Genomic DNA, 15,246 nt, shown 5'->3' with positions numbered 1-15,246 from the left:
GGGAATAGTAGAGTATCTTCCATATATTCATGTGCATATAGTACACATGTAGCATTCACTCCATCGGTTACACATTTAGTAATTGTACATTTATTGAAACGGTTCTAATCTGTTACTGTTATGTGTCTAAAAAAAGTCATGATAAAGTAACACGATCCCTGTGTGACATTCCCTGTAAGCATGTTGTCAGTGCAACATTTAAATAACTCAGGTCCTGACCTTCAGATCAGTCTGTTCACCATAAAGGAGGGTCAGAGGTCAAATCTGACATTTGAAATCTTACTTTTTATATTTTGACCATACAGGGAGTGCAGAATTATTAGGCAAATGAGTATTTTGTCCACATCATCCTCTTCATGCATGTTGTCTTACTCCAAGCTGTATAGGCTCGAAAGCCTACTACCAATTAAGCATATTAGGTGATGTGCATCTCTGTAATGAGAAGGGGTGTGGTCTAATGACATCAGCACCCTATATCAGGTGTGCATAATTATTAGGCAACGTCCTTTCCTTTGGCAAAATGGGTCAAAAGAAGGACTTGACAGGCTCAGAAAAGTCAAAAATAGTGAGATATCTTGCAGAGGGATGCAGCAGTCTCAAAATTGCAAAGCTTCTGAAGCGTGATCATCGAACAATCAAGCGTTTCATTCAAAATAGTCAACAGGGTCGCAAGAAGCGTGTGGAAAAACCAAGGCGCAAAATAACTGCCCATGAACTGAGAAAAGTCAAGCGTGCAGCTGCCAAGATGCCACTTGCCACCAGTTTGGCCATATTTCAGAGCTGCAACATCACTGGAGTGCCCAAAAGCACAAGGTGTGCAATACTCAGAGACATGGCCAAGGTAAGAAAGGCTGAAAGACGACCACCACTGAACAAGACACACAAGCTGAAACGTCAAGACTGGGCCAAGAAATATCTCAAGACTGGTTTTTCTAAGGTTTTATGGACTGATGAAATGAGAGTGAGTCTTGATGGGCCAGATGGATGGGCCCGTGGCTGGATTGGTAAAGGGCAGAGAGCTCCAGTCCGACTCAGACGCCAGCAAGGTGGAGGTGGAGTACTGGTTTGGGCTGGTATCATCAAAGATGAGCTTGTGGGGCCTTTTCGGGTTGAGGATGGAGTCAAGCTCAACTCCCAGTCCCACTGCCAGTTTCTGGAAGACACCTTCTTCAAGCAGTGGTACAGCAAGAAGTCTGCATCCTTCAAGAAAAACATGATTTTCATGCAGGACAATGCTCCATCACACGCGTCCAAGTACTCCACAGCGTGGCTGGCAAGAAAGGGTATAAAAGAAGAAAAACTAATGACATGGCCTCCTTGTTCACCTGATCTGAACCCCATTGAGAACCTGTGGTCCATCATCAAATGTGAGATTTACAAGGAGGGAAAACAGTACACCTCTCTGAACAGTGTCTGGGAGGCTGTGGTTGCTGCTGCACGCAATGTTGATGGTGAACAGATCAAAACACTGACAGAATCCATGGATGGCAGGCTTTTGAGTGTCCTTGCAAAGAAAGGTGGCTATATTGGTCGCTGATTTGTTGTTGTTTTGTTTTTGAATGTCAGAAATGTATATTTGTGAATGTGGAGATGTTATATTGGTGTCACTGGTAAAAATAAATAATTGAAATGGGTATATATTTGTTTTTTGTTAAGTTGCCTAATAATTATGCACAGTAATAGTCACCTGCACACACAGATATCCCCCTAAAATAGCTAAAACTAAAAACAAACTACAAACTACTTCCAAAAACATTCAGCTTTGATATTAATGAGTTTTTTGGGTTCATTGAGAACATGGTTGTTGTTCAATAATAAAATTATTCCTCAAAAATACAACTTTCCTAATAATTCTGCACTCCCTGTATGCACACGTTCTAAGGCTTTTTGTCAGTTTTCATGACAAAATCATGAAGTTGACCTTGAAGGCCTCGATGGACACGAGCCAGGTTGTAAACACGACCCCGCTCTACGCCCCCCACAAAGTTTGATCACATGGCATTCAAAACTCTTCAAGCGATCGCGTTCGTGGACACAGTGAAAACCAGAAACAGAACCACCCGAGTGGAAGTCATAAAGGACTGTGATATTTGTTTATGGACTTAATGATAAGATCCGTAATGAGTATCGGCTGTCGTTCGTTAGTTTGCACAGTTTGCACTTGTGTGGGTTGACTGTGTGCATCGCGATATCTTGGCTGTTCTTGGGCTAATCATCGGGGCTCGGACGGTATCGGGAAAATAACTTTGGATGATTTATTGCCCTGAGTCTGAGCTGTGGGCTTGATTGAGGCCAGACGTTCTGGGCGCGGTGGTTGAACCGTGCAGATGGTTGCGCCGTTTGGTGATGGCCAACGCTCTTGCTGCCTCTGAGTTTGTCTTAACTGTCTTAACCGTCTAAGCTGTCCATGAAGCCCAGAAGCTGTTTAACTGATCTTAAATCCCCTGCAGCTTACTCCTCCTTATCGCCTCTTTTTTCTTCCCCCCCCTTTTCGTCTCCTCTCATTTCACATACCCACTACTCACTTATTCTCCCTCGGTGTCTGCCCGTCGTTGCTTTCTCTCTCATCAGATGAATTGCTGTAGCTAAAATGGAAACTTGTGTCCTCCTGCTTATCCCTCAGCTGTCATCTCCACTTTTCAGTACACCCCATCAGGTCATAGTTATCAGATTACCTTGAACCAATTATAACAACAATCAATGGAATAGTCGCTGGCCATGTTGCTGTTGCAGCGAGGTTACAGTAAGGCTGACGAGCCGTTCTTAAACTATTTCTGAAAGGAATTTGGTCCCTGTTTCTTCTGATAAATGCAACTTATTGTTCTTTCCTCCCTCCTTTAATCATCCCTCATTCTCTCTCTTTCCAGACGAATACAAGAAGGGAGTGGAGGAGGTGAAGTACATGAGAGGGGATGAAAACCGAGTGAATGCACGCAACCAGGAGAACCTGGTGAGACACACAAACACGCACACACCATCCGCTGACAGCCTGTTATCGGCTCACAGACTCGCAGACCTTTTCCTGACAGTCCATCAGATGAGGCGAAAAGACTGCTGTTTGTGTCCAGAGGCGGCTCCATCAGCCTGACCAGCCTGCACGCACACACACATTGTCTTAGTGCAAAAAACACACACAAAACTTGCCTCGCATGCAGGTAGAAACAACATGAGGCGTGTGTGGAATGTGTGGGCTGATCGCTCGGTTGGTTTCACTCCCTCCTGCAAAACTTTTAGGTCTTCAGTGGTGCAAAGACGTACTATATCGTGACTGGGAAAGTCATTCTGCTTCAGAAATTTGCAGAACAGCTTCCCTGTTACATAATAATGTTTGGATGCATTATTCCTCAAAAGGTGAAACTTGCAAAAACAGGTTTTTATCCTCTCCAGATCACTAACTGACTGAAAAGAATGAGCGTCATGTAAATTAGGTCTGCCTTCATATTCAGGTTCACGTTATTTTATTTTACCTGTAGGTAGTTTTGGTCTGCAGTCATGAGTCATACTGTCTCACATGCGCATTTTCAGTACAGACACACACAACAGATAAGGACTGTATTCAATGCAGTTTTATTTATATAGCGCCAAATGAGTTGTTGTAAGACACAAGCTGCGTTTTTACATAGCCCGGTCCGTCTGCCGTTTGCGGTCTGACCAGCATCCGTGTAGCTGCTTGCTCTCACAAAGTAATCCTCACTCAGAGACTCAGAGGTGGAAAATGCATGATGCGGAAACACAGCAGGAAACGCATGCATGGTGATCAACCTTCATCAGAGCCGATAATCAGTTTTATTAGGCATACATACATTATGCCTCTTTCCCGTGTCCCACGCCCGTCACGCAGTGCCGTCTGGGTGAGGATTGTAATTTGATAATCCAGGTTTGATGTGACATTTGCTTCCAGTGATGTAGCTGTTTGTTTTAAACGTATCTATCAGCTGATAATGAAAACTAATGGTGTGCATGTGCGTGCGTTTTCAGGAGAAGAGTAATGTCCAGCACAAGGGCAAACAGCAGAAAGAGGTTCCTGCACCAAACATCAAATCCAAGTAAGTCATGAGTAGCGGGTTTAATCTCGTAAACATGCAGTGGGAATAAATAATAACATCTATTCTTTATGGGCAACTTCGGTAATTTGAATGACAAATGTCAAAGGTACAGTTTGCTCACATTACGTAATATATTTTCTTTTTGTTTTGTGACAGAGGAAGCCACAGTTTCTCTTTCTGTTTCCACGCTGATTTCGTCTGTTTTCAACGTTCAAAATGAACTGTTGAGCCGGAGGTTCTTAAACTGTGGCGGGGGCCCCCTCTCAGAGCCATGCAGCCAGTAGAAAGGGGACCTAGAAAAATGTGAAATAATCTTGCGAATGAAAAATAAGCCGAAGTTATCAGGCTGAACGTTATTTCACTCGAATTCAAGCCGGAGCCTTTTTATTCTGACGAGTTCTAATGAAAACAAACAGAAATGATTATTGAAGCGCGTCTGAATCTGGCTGAACTGATGTGTTCATAAGCGGCTGCTTCCATTAAGTTGTCACCTCAGTATGTTAATGTTATGACGTGAAGCGAGCGATATTTTGTGTCTGGCTTTTGTAATCCTGCCTCGTGGCCGGCCCCCGCTGCATGCATGTTGATGAGCCTCTGCGTGCGTACATCACGGCTGCTGCCGGCTGCAGTCTTTAGTCTTTTGCTGCATTAATTCTTTATTAAATGATCTTTTAAAATCCTCCAAACAGAACTGTTTCTCACACTGCGGTGAGGGATGTGTGTGCGTGTCTGTGCTGTATGTGTGTGTGGGGGGGTTGTAATGGAAAATTCTCATGATGTATTTGTTGCCTCCCCCCTCCTCCTCATCTCCATCCTCCAACTTCCTCTCCCCCCCTCTCTAACTTTTCCATTTGTGTCTGTGTCTCTCAGCATTCACACGTCAGAAAGCCAGCAGGAATTTTTCAGGATGCTGGATGAGAAGATTGAGAAGGTGAGGAGGCCGGAAGTGGGGTTTGTTGGGGAGGGTTGCAGTGAAGGAGGGGCAGGGCATTTAAAATAACAGCTGGATCCTAAACCATTAAACATCTCCCTCACTGAGGGGGAGGAACAGGTGATCGCCACGGTGATGAGCGCTCGCTGCTCTTAGTCTGCCTCTTGAATTACACTGCAAGCTCATAAACAGTCAGAAGCACCCAAAGTGAAATGAGTAATCCTCGATTCAGCTTCGCTATGACGGATTAAAATTTTCACCTCGGCCTTGAAACGTGGATGAGGAAATGTAGCTACAGCGTGAAGATAGTAAAATGTTGGTGTATTCGATATATTTCAAACATCTGGAGTTGATTCCAGGAGTTGCGAATAAAAGTTGCATCCTGGGACCTGTTTTGGTTGCAGCTGAAATCGGAGAGTACGTCCATGTAGGTTTTTGGTCACCGTGGTCTTTTTCAAAGGCGTTCCTTCTCATCCATCAGACCCCAAGGAGCCTCTTGGATGAGAGGTGGAACATTTTTTTAAATAACGTAAAGAAGTGCAGTCATCTTCGCTTTTAAACTGTTATGAAACTTGGAGAAGTTTGAATGTTCCCTGCAAATTATGAGTGACCAAATCACGGGGAGGTGCAACTGCCAGCAACCGCTCTGCAACCGGTCTCTAGGCCTGTGTGACGGGGACCTAAAATCAGACTGGATGTTGCCTCCAAACAGTCACAGCTATTATGGTCTGTGACTGCAGTGTGTGTAGTTAAAGCCGTGTTCCAGCCATGCCACAGATTTAATGCGATTCTATAAATCATCTCTGTGACTTGTTTGACGTCAACAGAGAGCTACACAAATGAGAATGACGGCGAATGCTGGAGGAAAAAACAGATTTCCAGATGAATGATAGTGATACTTGCTGCAGAGTCTGATGGATAGGGTTACATGATGGATTTTTACTAGGCTGCTGTTTTCTTGTATAAATGCAATCGGGTCATAATATGTTAATGTGGCCCAAAAATAAAGCCCGTTAACAGAGCTTTAATTACTGTCTGGTGTTTTAATCAAAACATTATGAGTGCAATCTGCAAATCTGAAAAAAGAAAACATATCTGTCACATTAACGTTGAAGTAAAAGTCTTTTAATTTGAAAAGCATCATTACTATAAAGTAATACAGAGTGGAAATATTACAGTACTGCACTCGGCGTCCTTCTGAGGCATCCTGTGATTTCAGAGCTTTTTTGAGGAGAGTTGGAGAAGCTCTGCAGAGGAAAGGAGAGCAGCTAGTTTAGCCCACCTTTGAGCACTTTATCGGGTGCCTGCAGACTGATGGTGGTCTGTGTAAATGAGGTGGTGTAACAGGTGTCGGCTCTTCTCATAGTCATGCTTTTGTTTGCAGGGACGAGACTACTGTTCGGAGGAGGAGGAGGAGGAAGATGGGACATAGCACAGAGGCCCCCAGGAGTCACCCCCACAGAGAGCCTCACCGTGTGTGTGTGTGTGTGTGTGTGTGTGTGTGTGTGTGTGTGTGTGCGTGTGCCTGAGAGAGCGCTAAATCAGTGTTTGACCAATGGGGTGTTGACAGGACACTTTATGTTGGTATGATTTTGTGAGTTGTTGAACATGTGGCAAAGATAATACTTTAAATACAAGCGAAAGAGTGGGGGATGCTTGAGACAGAGAGAGAGAATGGCATAAAGAAAACTTTCTTCAGAGACTATACACAGCCCTCCTTACTTAGCGCCTCACCCCTTCAGGCCCCGGGTGGACAGATGGAGGTGGCGAGGGATGAAGTGACAGGCAGATGAAAGGAGGGAGGGATGGAGGATGACGCAGTGACGGATGTGCACACATCGCGTGAACTCGCCTCTGACGGGTTGGGCACGGCCGTTTCCTCGAGCTGGATAAAGGCGGCTTCGCAGGCCTCCATCTGTCCTCCTGTCTGTCTGTCTGTCTGTCTGTCTGTCTGTCTATATTTAACCTCTGCAATTGGACAAAAGAACTTCCCAAATACGGAGGCCCAGGAAGGAGGAACATGTTGGTGGGTGTCTCGAGATGCACGAGTGGAGAAGAAAGAGCGCAGGGAAGGAGATATCTAACACTACCAGGATCCACACTGAACTCTTTGGCCTGCCTGGCTACAGTCAGGCTGGCCTGGGCCGCGGCAGCCTGAGAGAACGGGTGAGGGAGGAAGAGGGAAGGCGGAGAAAGGGGGGAATATTTTGGGGATATTTTAATAAGAGAGAATATGGAGCGAGCTGGTGATTTGAAACTCAACTCCTCCTGCCTTGAAGTCAAGGACCCTGTTTTTGTTTTTTGTTTTTGTTTTTTATTCTGTTCCAGCCAATCATTCACTCAAGCCCTTCCCTTCCATGATGTTCTTTTCTTCAGTTTGTTTTACTCTTGGCTTCCATCGTAGTGTATCCTCATCAAAGCCATTATCGCCCTCACCGCCACAGCAATCAGAGTGAAGCTGCATAATTCACCGCATCTGTGTCTCAACCCAATCCGTCCTCCACCTTTTACCAGAACCTGGCAGAGCCGTGCTAACGTGCACGTGCAGTCTATTCTTGTACATATGGTAGCACACACGCATTCCAGCACACGTTCGGCGTATCGATATGAGTCACTCAAACACATTAATGTGTTCTCCTCATTTCACCAGCAGACTGTCATGTGCATCAGTCAGAGGTGTTCCATGTAGCTCCACATTTCTGCTTTGGCTGAGTGTTCACACACACGCGCGCGCACACACACACACACACTGGCACTGAAGCAGCAAACTGGGCTGAGCGTAAGGGGAGGATGCATGGTTGCCGTGGAGACACAGACCTAATCACTTTTTTTTCTTTTTCTTTGATTTGTTTTGTTTTGTTGCTGTTGTCATCTTTACTGGATACTTACTGTTGTATTATTTTGAATACTTTTTTCTATTAAAAATAGAAAGCGCAGAAGCTCTGATCCTGTGTGTACCATGTTAATGTGCGCGTGCGCGCCCCCGCTACTCGGAGCAGAGTAATGGAGCGCCATGATGCCGGCAGTGCACTGAGGAGGGAGAAGTCAGTCTATTTTTCTGTGGTCATGCTGCCTGAAGCCATGCAGTCAGAGCACATTCATTCATAACTGCAGCGCTGTGCTCTGCCACCTGCTGGCACAGACTCAGTACTGCAGTCTGCTCTGCAGGCGTTCTAATAAATACATATAAACATATTTTGGCCATGATCAACAACTTCGTGGGCACTCACATTTTTTTTTTCTAGGTCAAAATAAATCAGTTAGATGTCAGCAATTCTCCAATGAGTATTCAAATCACGGCTCTTGAAATTATTTATCTATATAAATGTGAGCCCTCCGGGTGCATGAGCTAATTCAGCCCAACTGTCAAGCGGAGGTCAGCGTGACATCTCTCAAGCACAAAGATTATTCAAAGAGCTTCAGGAGGCAACGAAATCCTGCTTAAAACAACACGATCTACAAGCTTAATTGTAAAACATGCAGGGGGACACGACCTCGTCTCACATTTAAATCATATAAATATAAAATATATTTAAATCATATGCTCGTATATCCCCTCAGACTTGATGTAGGAGTGTGCTGCAGCAGGCACACAGCTGAATGAATATCATTCATGCTGGTAAAGATGAACAGGGGTCTGTTGAGGCTGTGGTGTTGGCCTTTACTTCGCTGAAATTTTACCTGGAATCCTTTTTGATAAAAATTGTTGGGTGGAGTGGGTGTCAGTTTTTAAGCTCTCTGAAGGATGGTTTGATGGGGAAAATGTGATATCAGCACTAAAGCGATGGAGAAGTAGTGGGTGGAGGTGGAGAGGCAGCCTACGTGGAGGTGAGCACAGCTAAACAGGTGAGTGTCAGCTGTTTCTGTGCTGAAAATAACAGTGACGATACACAAATGCAGCTGTTGGTGGGTTACTCTATGCTGTTGCTCACCTTGGCTTGTAATCACCTGATTCTAAGACCCGGTTAGGGAAACTTCTGCCAGAGATAGCGGGCCTGCTTTCTTCTTCACATGCCTGTAAACCCCAGAGTGCTCCTGAGCTCGGCCTAATGTGCACACTTGGGACTGCGCGTATGATGCCTTGAGTGGGTAACAGTGGTAGAGCCGATCTCCTGGTTATGAAGGGAACATTTGGTGGCCCCGCTGTGTCTTTAATAGCTGTCTCTCTGTAACACACACGAACTCCTTCTTTACCTTGCATGACTCACTTGCAGGGGCGCATGAGGTTACAATCAGCAGCCGCTGAGCACATCGGCAGCGTGAAAGGCTCCCTGTGGGACGGCGCTCGCGGCAAGGCTCTCCCACACAGAGAAATAAAAGTGTTGGAGGCAGACACGGAGAGGGGGAGAGCGGGAGCGAGAAATTAAAATGAGGGAGTCGGGGAGGTGAGAGTGTAGGAGGGAGAGAGTGAGGAGGAGACGGATGTTGCCCGTTAACCTCAGACAGGAATATGGGCAAGAAAATGTTCTTTCCACCCTGACGTAAGTACCAATAAAGAGCCCACTCCTCCCTGCTTCCAGTGCGTGTGTGTGTGTGTGTGTGTGAACAGCCCAAAGTGTGAAAGTCTTTTTAAGGTACAACATGTTCTTGGCTTTCTGAGTGATTTAAATCCAGATTCTTAAAAAATATTTGAGCTAAATTCACTTTCATGAATTAAAAGTGGAACGACACTGCAGTGACTTTAAACTCCCCCTAAAAGCCTTAAAACTTTAGCACCTCCTGAGAAACACCAATAACTGAGATTTAAACCCACTAATTAATCTGAGAGTGACTCCAGGTCTGCTTGTGTTGAGTTTTCTTGGTTGGATGATTTATGTTTTAATCCAGATTACAGATGTAGACTTAAAAATTCCACAAGTTGTAAAACAAATGTTCAGATTTGGTCATCCTGGGATTATTAGCATCAAAGGAAAATAAACTGACAGGCAGAAATAAGATACTCTGATATTTGGATCGCCTGAAGGTGTCTGAGGAAGGCTAGATAGCTTTTAGAAGATCTATATCGATTAATTTTTAATAGGACAGAGAGCAGAGTGTAAAAAAGAATCAATTTAAATCATACGTTTTAAGACTGCCGCACTCCAACGGGCCTTAAATTTGAGATACTGTTATAGGGCAGAATAATTTTTATGTATTATAAAAATTTAACCTGGCTTAACTTCAGTTTTAACCACGTGTGTAGACAGTACTGCATTTTGGATAGAAAATAATCACCTCACACATGCAGGTGAACATGTCTACGCCTGCGTATGACAGCCACATGAACGTATAAATATTCCTTGCATGTGGGAGCATGGTGCATGTTTGTGTGTGTGTGTGTACATGCAGACGTTGCCCACGTAGACAGTATGAGTCAGCTGTGAGAGGCAAACGGATGGCTTCCTGCCTGGATGCCCAGCAGGCCTCTGCTCAGTGTCTTAACTCTCTCCAGCACTTCCTGGCTGCCTAATACCCACTGTGGAGTAATCCTCTCTGTGAGCTCTAAACATACCTAAACACAATGTCAACCCCTGAACCTCCTCGTTCTCATTTTGTTTGGAGAAGCATACAGTTTCCATCCATCTACAGCGCGACTTAATGATATGTCCGTGTCTTTTAACCAGGCGTATGTAAAACCTCTAAGGATCCATGCTATGGATTACCCTGGAGAAGATGCAGCTCTCACGAGGGGGAGACCAAGGCTTACGAAAGGTGGAATTAGATGCATTTGCATTCACGCTGCACACCCACAAGAACTGACCTACTTAAATCTCAGGAAGCTAATTGTTGAGCGCATACACGCCCATGAGCAATTATGCAACCGCTTGGATGCGTCTACTTCATGTCAACATCACGATCTGATGATGGCTCAAGTGTGATGAAAAAGCACATTTTTTGCAAATTCCATGCATCACCGAAGTGACCAGCGGTGCAGGAAGGAGTGAAATGGATAGCCACACAGCCTGATTGGCTTCTGGTTCTGCACTTGTATTGTATTTTGCTGCAGTCTGCCAAATTCCCATCAGCTGAGTAAGCAGCCAGCGCTGGAGGAAAGACTTCAGCCTTGAGTCTAGTGGTCCTGAGGAGGCTGTGTTTCAGGAATAGGAGCTGTTTTTAGTTGACAAGTGTGGGAAAAATTTGACCATTGGAAGTGGGGATGAGTGGTTTAGTCTCCATCTGAAGTCCTTCAAGATAAGACTGTATATGTGTGAGAAAGAGAAATCTAATTCAGCAAGGATAAACCGGCAGCACCATCTGCTGGTTTGGGATTTCCCCATGATGCTGACACATGCCCGTGCACACCCTGAAAAGGGCTCTCTGCATGATCAGGCACTATCTATTAGAGGTGTACATCACCCAGACAGCCTGGGTGGACGCCCACCTATGTACGAGTCCACACATATAAATCAGCTCGCTGGCATTGCAACTAGAGTGGATTGCAACCTCTCCTCTCCTGAAATCACTTGCTTACAGTGAGCCATAGCAAAACAGCTTTAAAAGACTGCTGTGTGCAGCTGTCGTTATATGTGCGGGGTTGGTAATGTTTCACACGACTATGCCTTTACTCTTGTATTTTCCATTTGAATCTACAGCAAAATAAAAGTAAGCATAACCTTTGCTTTGTTGTCAAAGGAAGCGCAATCCTTTCTTCAGCTGGTTTTATGAGCGTCCTGGTAGAGAAAATAGCAGTACATATTTATCCTCCAGCTTTCTCTGACACGGTTTTCTAGTTTTTCAGTTAGGAAGGATTTACCCTTCTATTTCAAGCCAGAGCAGAGAAAGCACGGTTATTTAAGCAACCACAGTTTAACAAACCCAGAACCTTGGCAGCTTTTAAAACACATTTCTTCCAAACATGAGGGGAAAAAAAGAGACAGTTCAGCTCTATCTGTCATCCACAGATCAGTTACAGCAAAGACAAATGGCTTCACGTCAAGTACGCAACCAAAATTACAAAGCAGATGTTTTGCTGTGACAGAAGAGCGAATTCAAGCCAGCGGTGCCTAAAACTGACGCTGGTCCAGCAGGGCGAGGTTGTTCTCCGAGAGCTGCAGAGAAAGTGCAGAGTACAGTGACTAACACGGGTTTATGAGCATTTTCTTCTTTTTTAGGCTGAAACCTGAAGACTCCCGGTCCAGATTGGCCAGAGATTGGACCTAAATGTTGATGCTGTTTATGTGGCCCTGAGAAAGCTGCCATCATCCTCATCTCTGACCTTTTTTAAAACAGCTGTGTGTAGCAATAAAAAGGACAGGTCCAAAATCTGTAAGGGTGGGGTGTCAGGACTGTAATTCGGAATCGCTCTTCATGTCTTTGGGAAAGCACTAGAGGGAGCTGAGGCATCACGCAGACAGAGAGCATCCAGCAGCAGACAACATGGCAGAATACTCTCATTACCAGGTGGCAGAGATCCTAGCTTACATAAACACAACTGTGTCAAGACAGGGACAGCAGTAAGCCGGCTTTGTCTGTCTGTCTGTGTCTGTCTGCTATAATTAAAACAGGTTACCCGAGGGTTACTGTAATCATATAAGAGCAGAAGATATAATATCATAATAGGATGTAGAGATGGCTGTAGAGAGGCTGACTTTTGGAGTGCAAGGCGAAGCATTTTAGACACACTAAGCGAGTGGACTGTGACTTTCTGCCTCTGTATCTGAAATGTTCTCATATGAGTTTGACACATTTTCCTCATGTGATTGGATAGTTAGACACTTTGTTTTTATTCAAAGAAAAAAGGCCTCCAGTGTGGCTTTAAACACTTTTAAATGTCATCACAGACTTCAGTTTTAGACCTGCCATTTAACTTGGGTCTCCTCTTTGATTGGAGGAAACGGAATCTTTGTCTGATGATAATGTGTTTTACATTATTTTCCATTGTATGTATTGTTGTTTTTGGTTGGTTTGTCTTCTATATCTGTACAAAGGTTTTGCAGGGTAACATGTGGAGATAAATATTCTTGTGTAGAAGTTCTTTGAAAAACCTTCAGGTTTTAAAATGAAAAAGAAAAGACACCCAAGTTTTCAGTTAAGAATGTCAGTCCACAAAGAAACGTTTATGGGAAATAGACTGCTTCTTATATAGCGCTTTTCTACTCTTCTGAGCACTCAAAGCACTTTACACAACTTGTGCATTCACCCAAGCACATTTTCTAAGCGCTTTCTAACTAACATTCACACACACATTCATACTTTGATGGATGCATCGGAGAGCAATTTGGGGTTAGTTTCTTGTCCAAGGATATTTGGCATGCAGACTAGGGGAAGCCGGGAATCGAATCACCAACCTTCCGATCAACAGATGACCTGCTCTACCACCAGAGCTACAGAGCTACATCCCTTCACTTATCAGAATAAATTTAAATTTAAGGATGTCTACAAATATAAAGAATGATTGATCCTTTTCAGGGCCACAGGTGGGGCTGGAGCCTATCACAGCTGTTTTAGGGCAAGAGGCAGGGTACACCCTGTTTGTCACAAGGCTAACACATAGACACAGACAACCATTTGCACTCATATTCACACCTATAGGTAATTTAGATTTCCCATTTAACGTATCCACACTAACTGGATTTCTTTGGGAGGGCACTTGGAGAAAACCCATGCAAACACAGGGAGAACATGCAAACTCTGCACAGAAAGACCCCGGCCTGATGCAAGAACCTTCTTGCTATGAGGCAACGTTGCTAACCACCCTCATTCTTTATGTTTTTTCGTCTGAACAGCCAGACTTTCTTGTTTTTTTAAAACAGTTCTCCAGCTTTCTGAAGCTCTTTTCTTGAAACATTGACTGCTTTTGACTCTGCTTTCAGTCCTGGTACTTGTACCTGACCATTTTTGTTAAATGTAATGAATCATTCAAGCATAAAAATGGCACTTAACTCAAGGGATGAATCAATTTAATGTCTAGAGATAAACAGCAACTGTGGAAATAATCATTTTTAAATCGTATCTTCAGTGTTTGCACCAGTGAGATGATTCATTAACAAATGTGAGAAAAACTTACAAGTCGAGGACAAAACAGAAGTGTGAGGCCTGAAAATATCTACAGCAGTGTGAGAATATCTGAAAGTCATGTCCTCAGGAAACAGAGAAAATCCAGGAAAGACCTGAGAGATGATCTGAACCTTCAGCTCATCCATTTACTGCTAATTGAAACCTGGAAACCTGGAGAGCAGTCCCTTCTTTCGAATGTTGGAACACTGAGCTACTACTCAAGAACTGGACTGAAAGTTGGTGGAAACAGGCCTGACAGACAGATGAATCCACATTTAAAAATTTTAGTTCAAACCATCATCAGTGCGAATGGAGAAAGTCAGGAGGGAGGTACAACAGTGAGTGTCTGCAGCCATCTGTACAACAGACCTCAGCATTACTGAAGCAATGTGGGGTCATTCTGACAGAGCACAGAGAAAAAGGCAAAAACATCCAAAGAAGAGCTTTAAATGTCCTTCAAGAAGACTGGAGAACTATTCCTGAAGACCCTCAGAGAGCTGGTAGAGAGCTGCTCACACCAAACATCACTGCTGCTCACTTTCAAGGGCTGCCTTTGTCTCATATACTATATTTCCGTTTACGTTTAAATGTTTGAGTAAATCAATGCTTCTATTTGCCATTTTTCTAACAAATGATAAAAGATTCGGGTTGGCTGCAGAGTTTTGCACCGTGCTGTAAGAATTTCAGAGGGAAAAAAGTGCAGCACTCTGCGAAGTGCAGCACTCTGATGTCAGAGTTGATGACTTCATGGTCTCCAACTCTGCGGCATCCAGAAGGCTGTCAAGGCTCCAGACGTGGAAAAGGAAAGAAACATTTAGGAAAACGTGCAGGAATGAGGATAAATGAGGAGAAGTATAGCGAGCGGGGCTCACTTACCCCAGCTTACTAAATGGATATATAGCGCTTTTCTAGTTCCTAAGGACCCAAAAAGCGCTTTACATTATCCACCCATTCACACACAGGTGATGGCAAGCTGCATTGTAGCCACAGCCACCCTGGGGCGCACTGACAGAGGCGAGGCTGCCGGACACTGGCGCCCCCGGGCCCTCTGACCACCAGCAGTAGGCAACGGGTGAAGTGTCTTGTCCAAGGACACAACGACCGAGACTGTCCAAGCCGGGGCTCGAACCGACAACCTTCCGATTATAAGGCGAACTCCCAACTCTTGAGCCACGATCGCCCCTAAACACTGATAGAGATGATTTAAGAATCATCAGCTTACTGTAAGGAGGCAATTTATTAGAATCCAAGGTGTTCAGTGAGACTCTGGATAATAATGATTATTATGAGTAA

General features: G+C 44.3%; 1 protein-coding gene across 2 annotated transcripts in view; it reads left to right on the top strand.

The window, feature by feature from the left end:
• Positions 1 to 7,916, top strand: part of LOC146641360 (uncharacterized protein C1orf21 homolog) — a 31,378-nt gene extending 23,462 nt beyond the window's left edge. For both annotated transcript variants that reach the window (XM_085399174.1, XM_085399173.1), the window contains 4 exons: positions 2,868 to 2,950; positions 3,979 to 4,046; positions 4,917 to 4,977; positions 6,362 to 7,916. In XM_085399174.1, coding sequence (XP_085255300.1) covers positions 2,868 to 2,950; positions 3,979 to 4,046; positions 4,917 to 4,977; positions 6,362 to 6,409 — 260 coding nt within the window. In that variant the 3' untranslated portion in view covers positions 6,410 to 7,916. The remainder of the gene's footprint in view (positions 1 to 2,867; positions 2,951 to 3,978; positions 4,047 to 4,916; positions 4,978 to 6,361) is intronic.
• Positions 7,917 to 15,246: the final 7,330 nt, after the last annotated feature.

Source organism: Rhamphochromis longiceps, linkage group LG23 (assembly GCF_057381845.1).
Source record: "Rhamphochromis longiceps isolate RC_006_pf linkage group LG23, R_longiceps_female_GT1.1, whole genome shotgun sequence".
Classification (NCBI taxonomy): Eukaryota; Metazoa; Chordata; class Actinopteri; order Cichliformes; family Cichlidae; genus Rhamphochromis; species Rhamphochromis longiceps.
The sequence above is the reverse complement of the archived record's forward strand: the minus strand, read 5'-3'. Positions and strand labels throughout refer to the sequence as shown.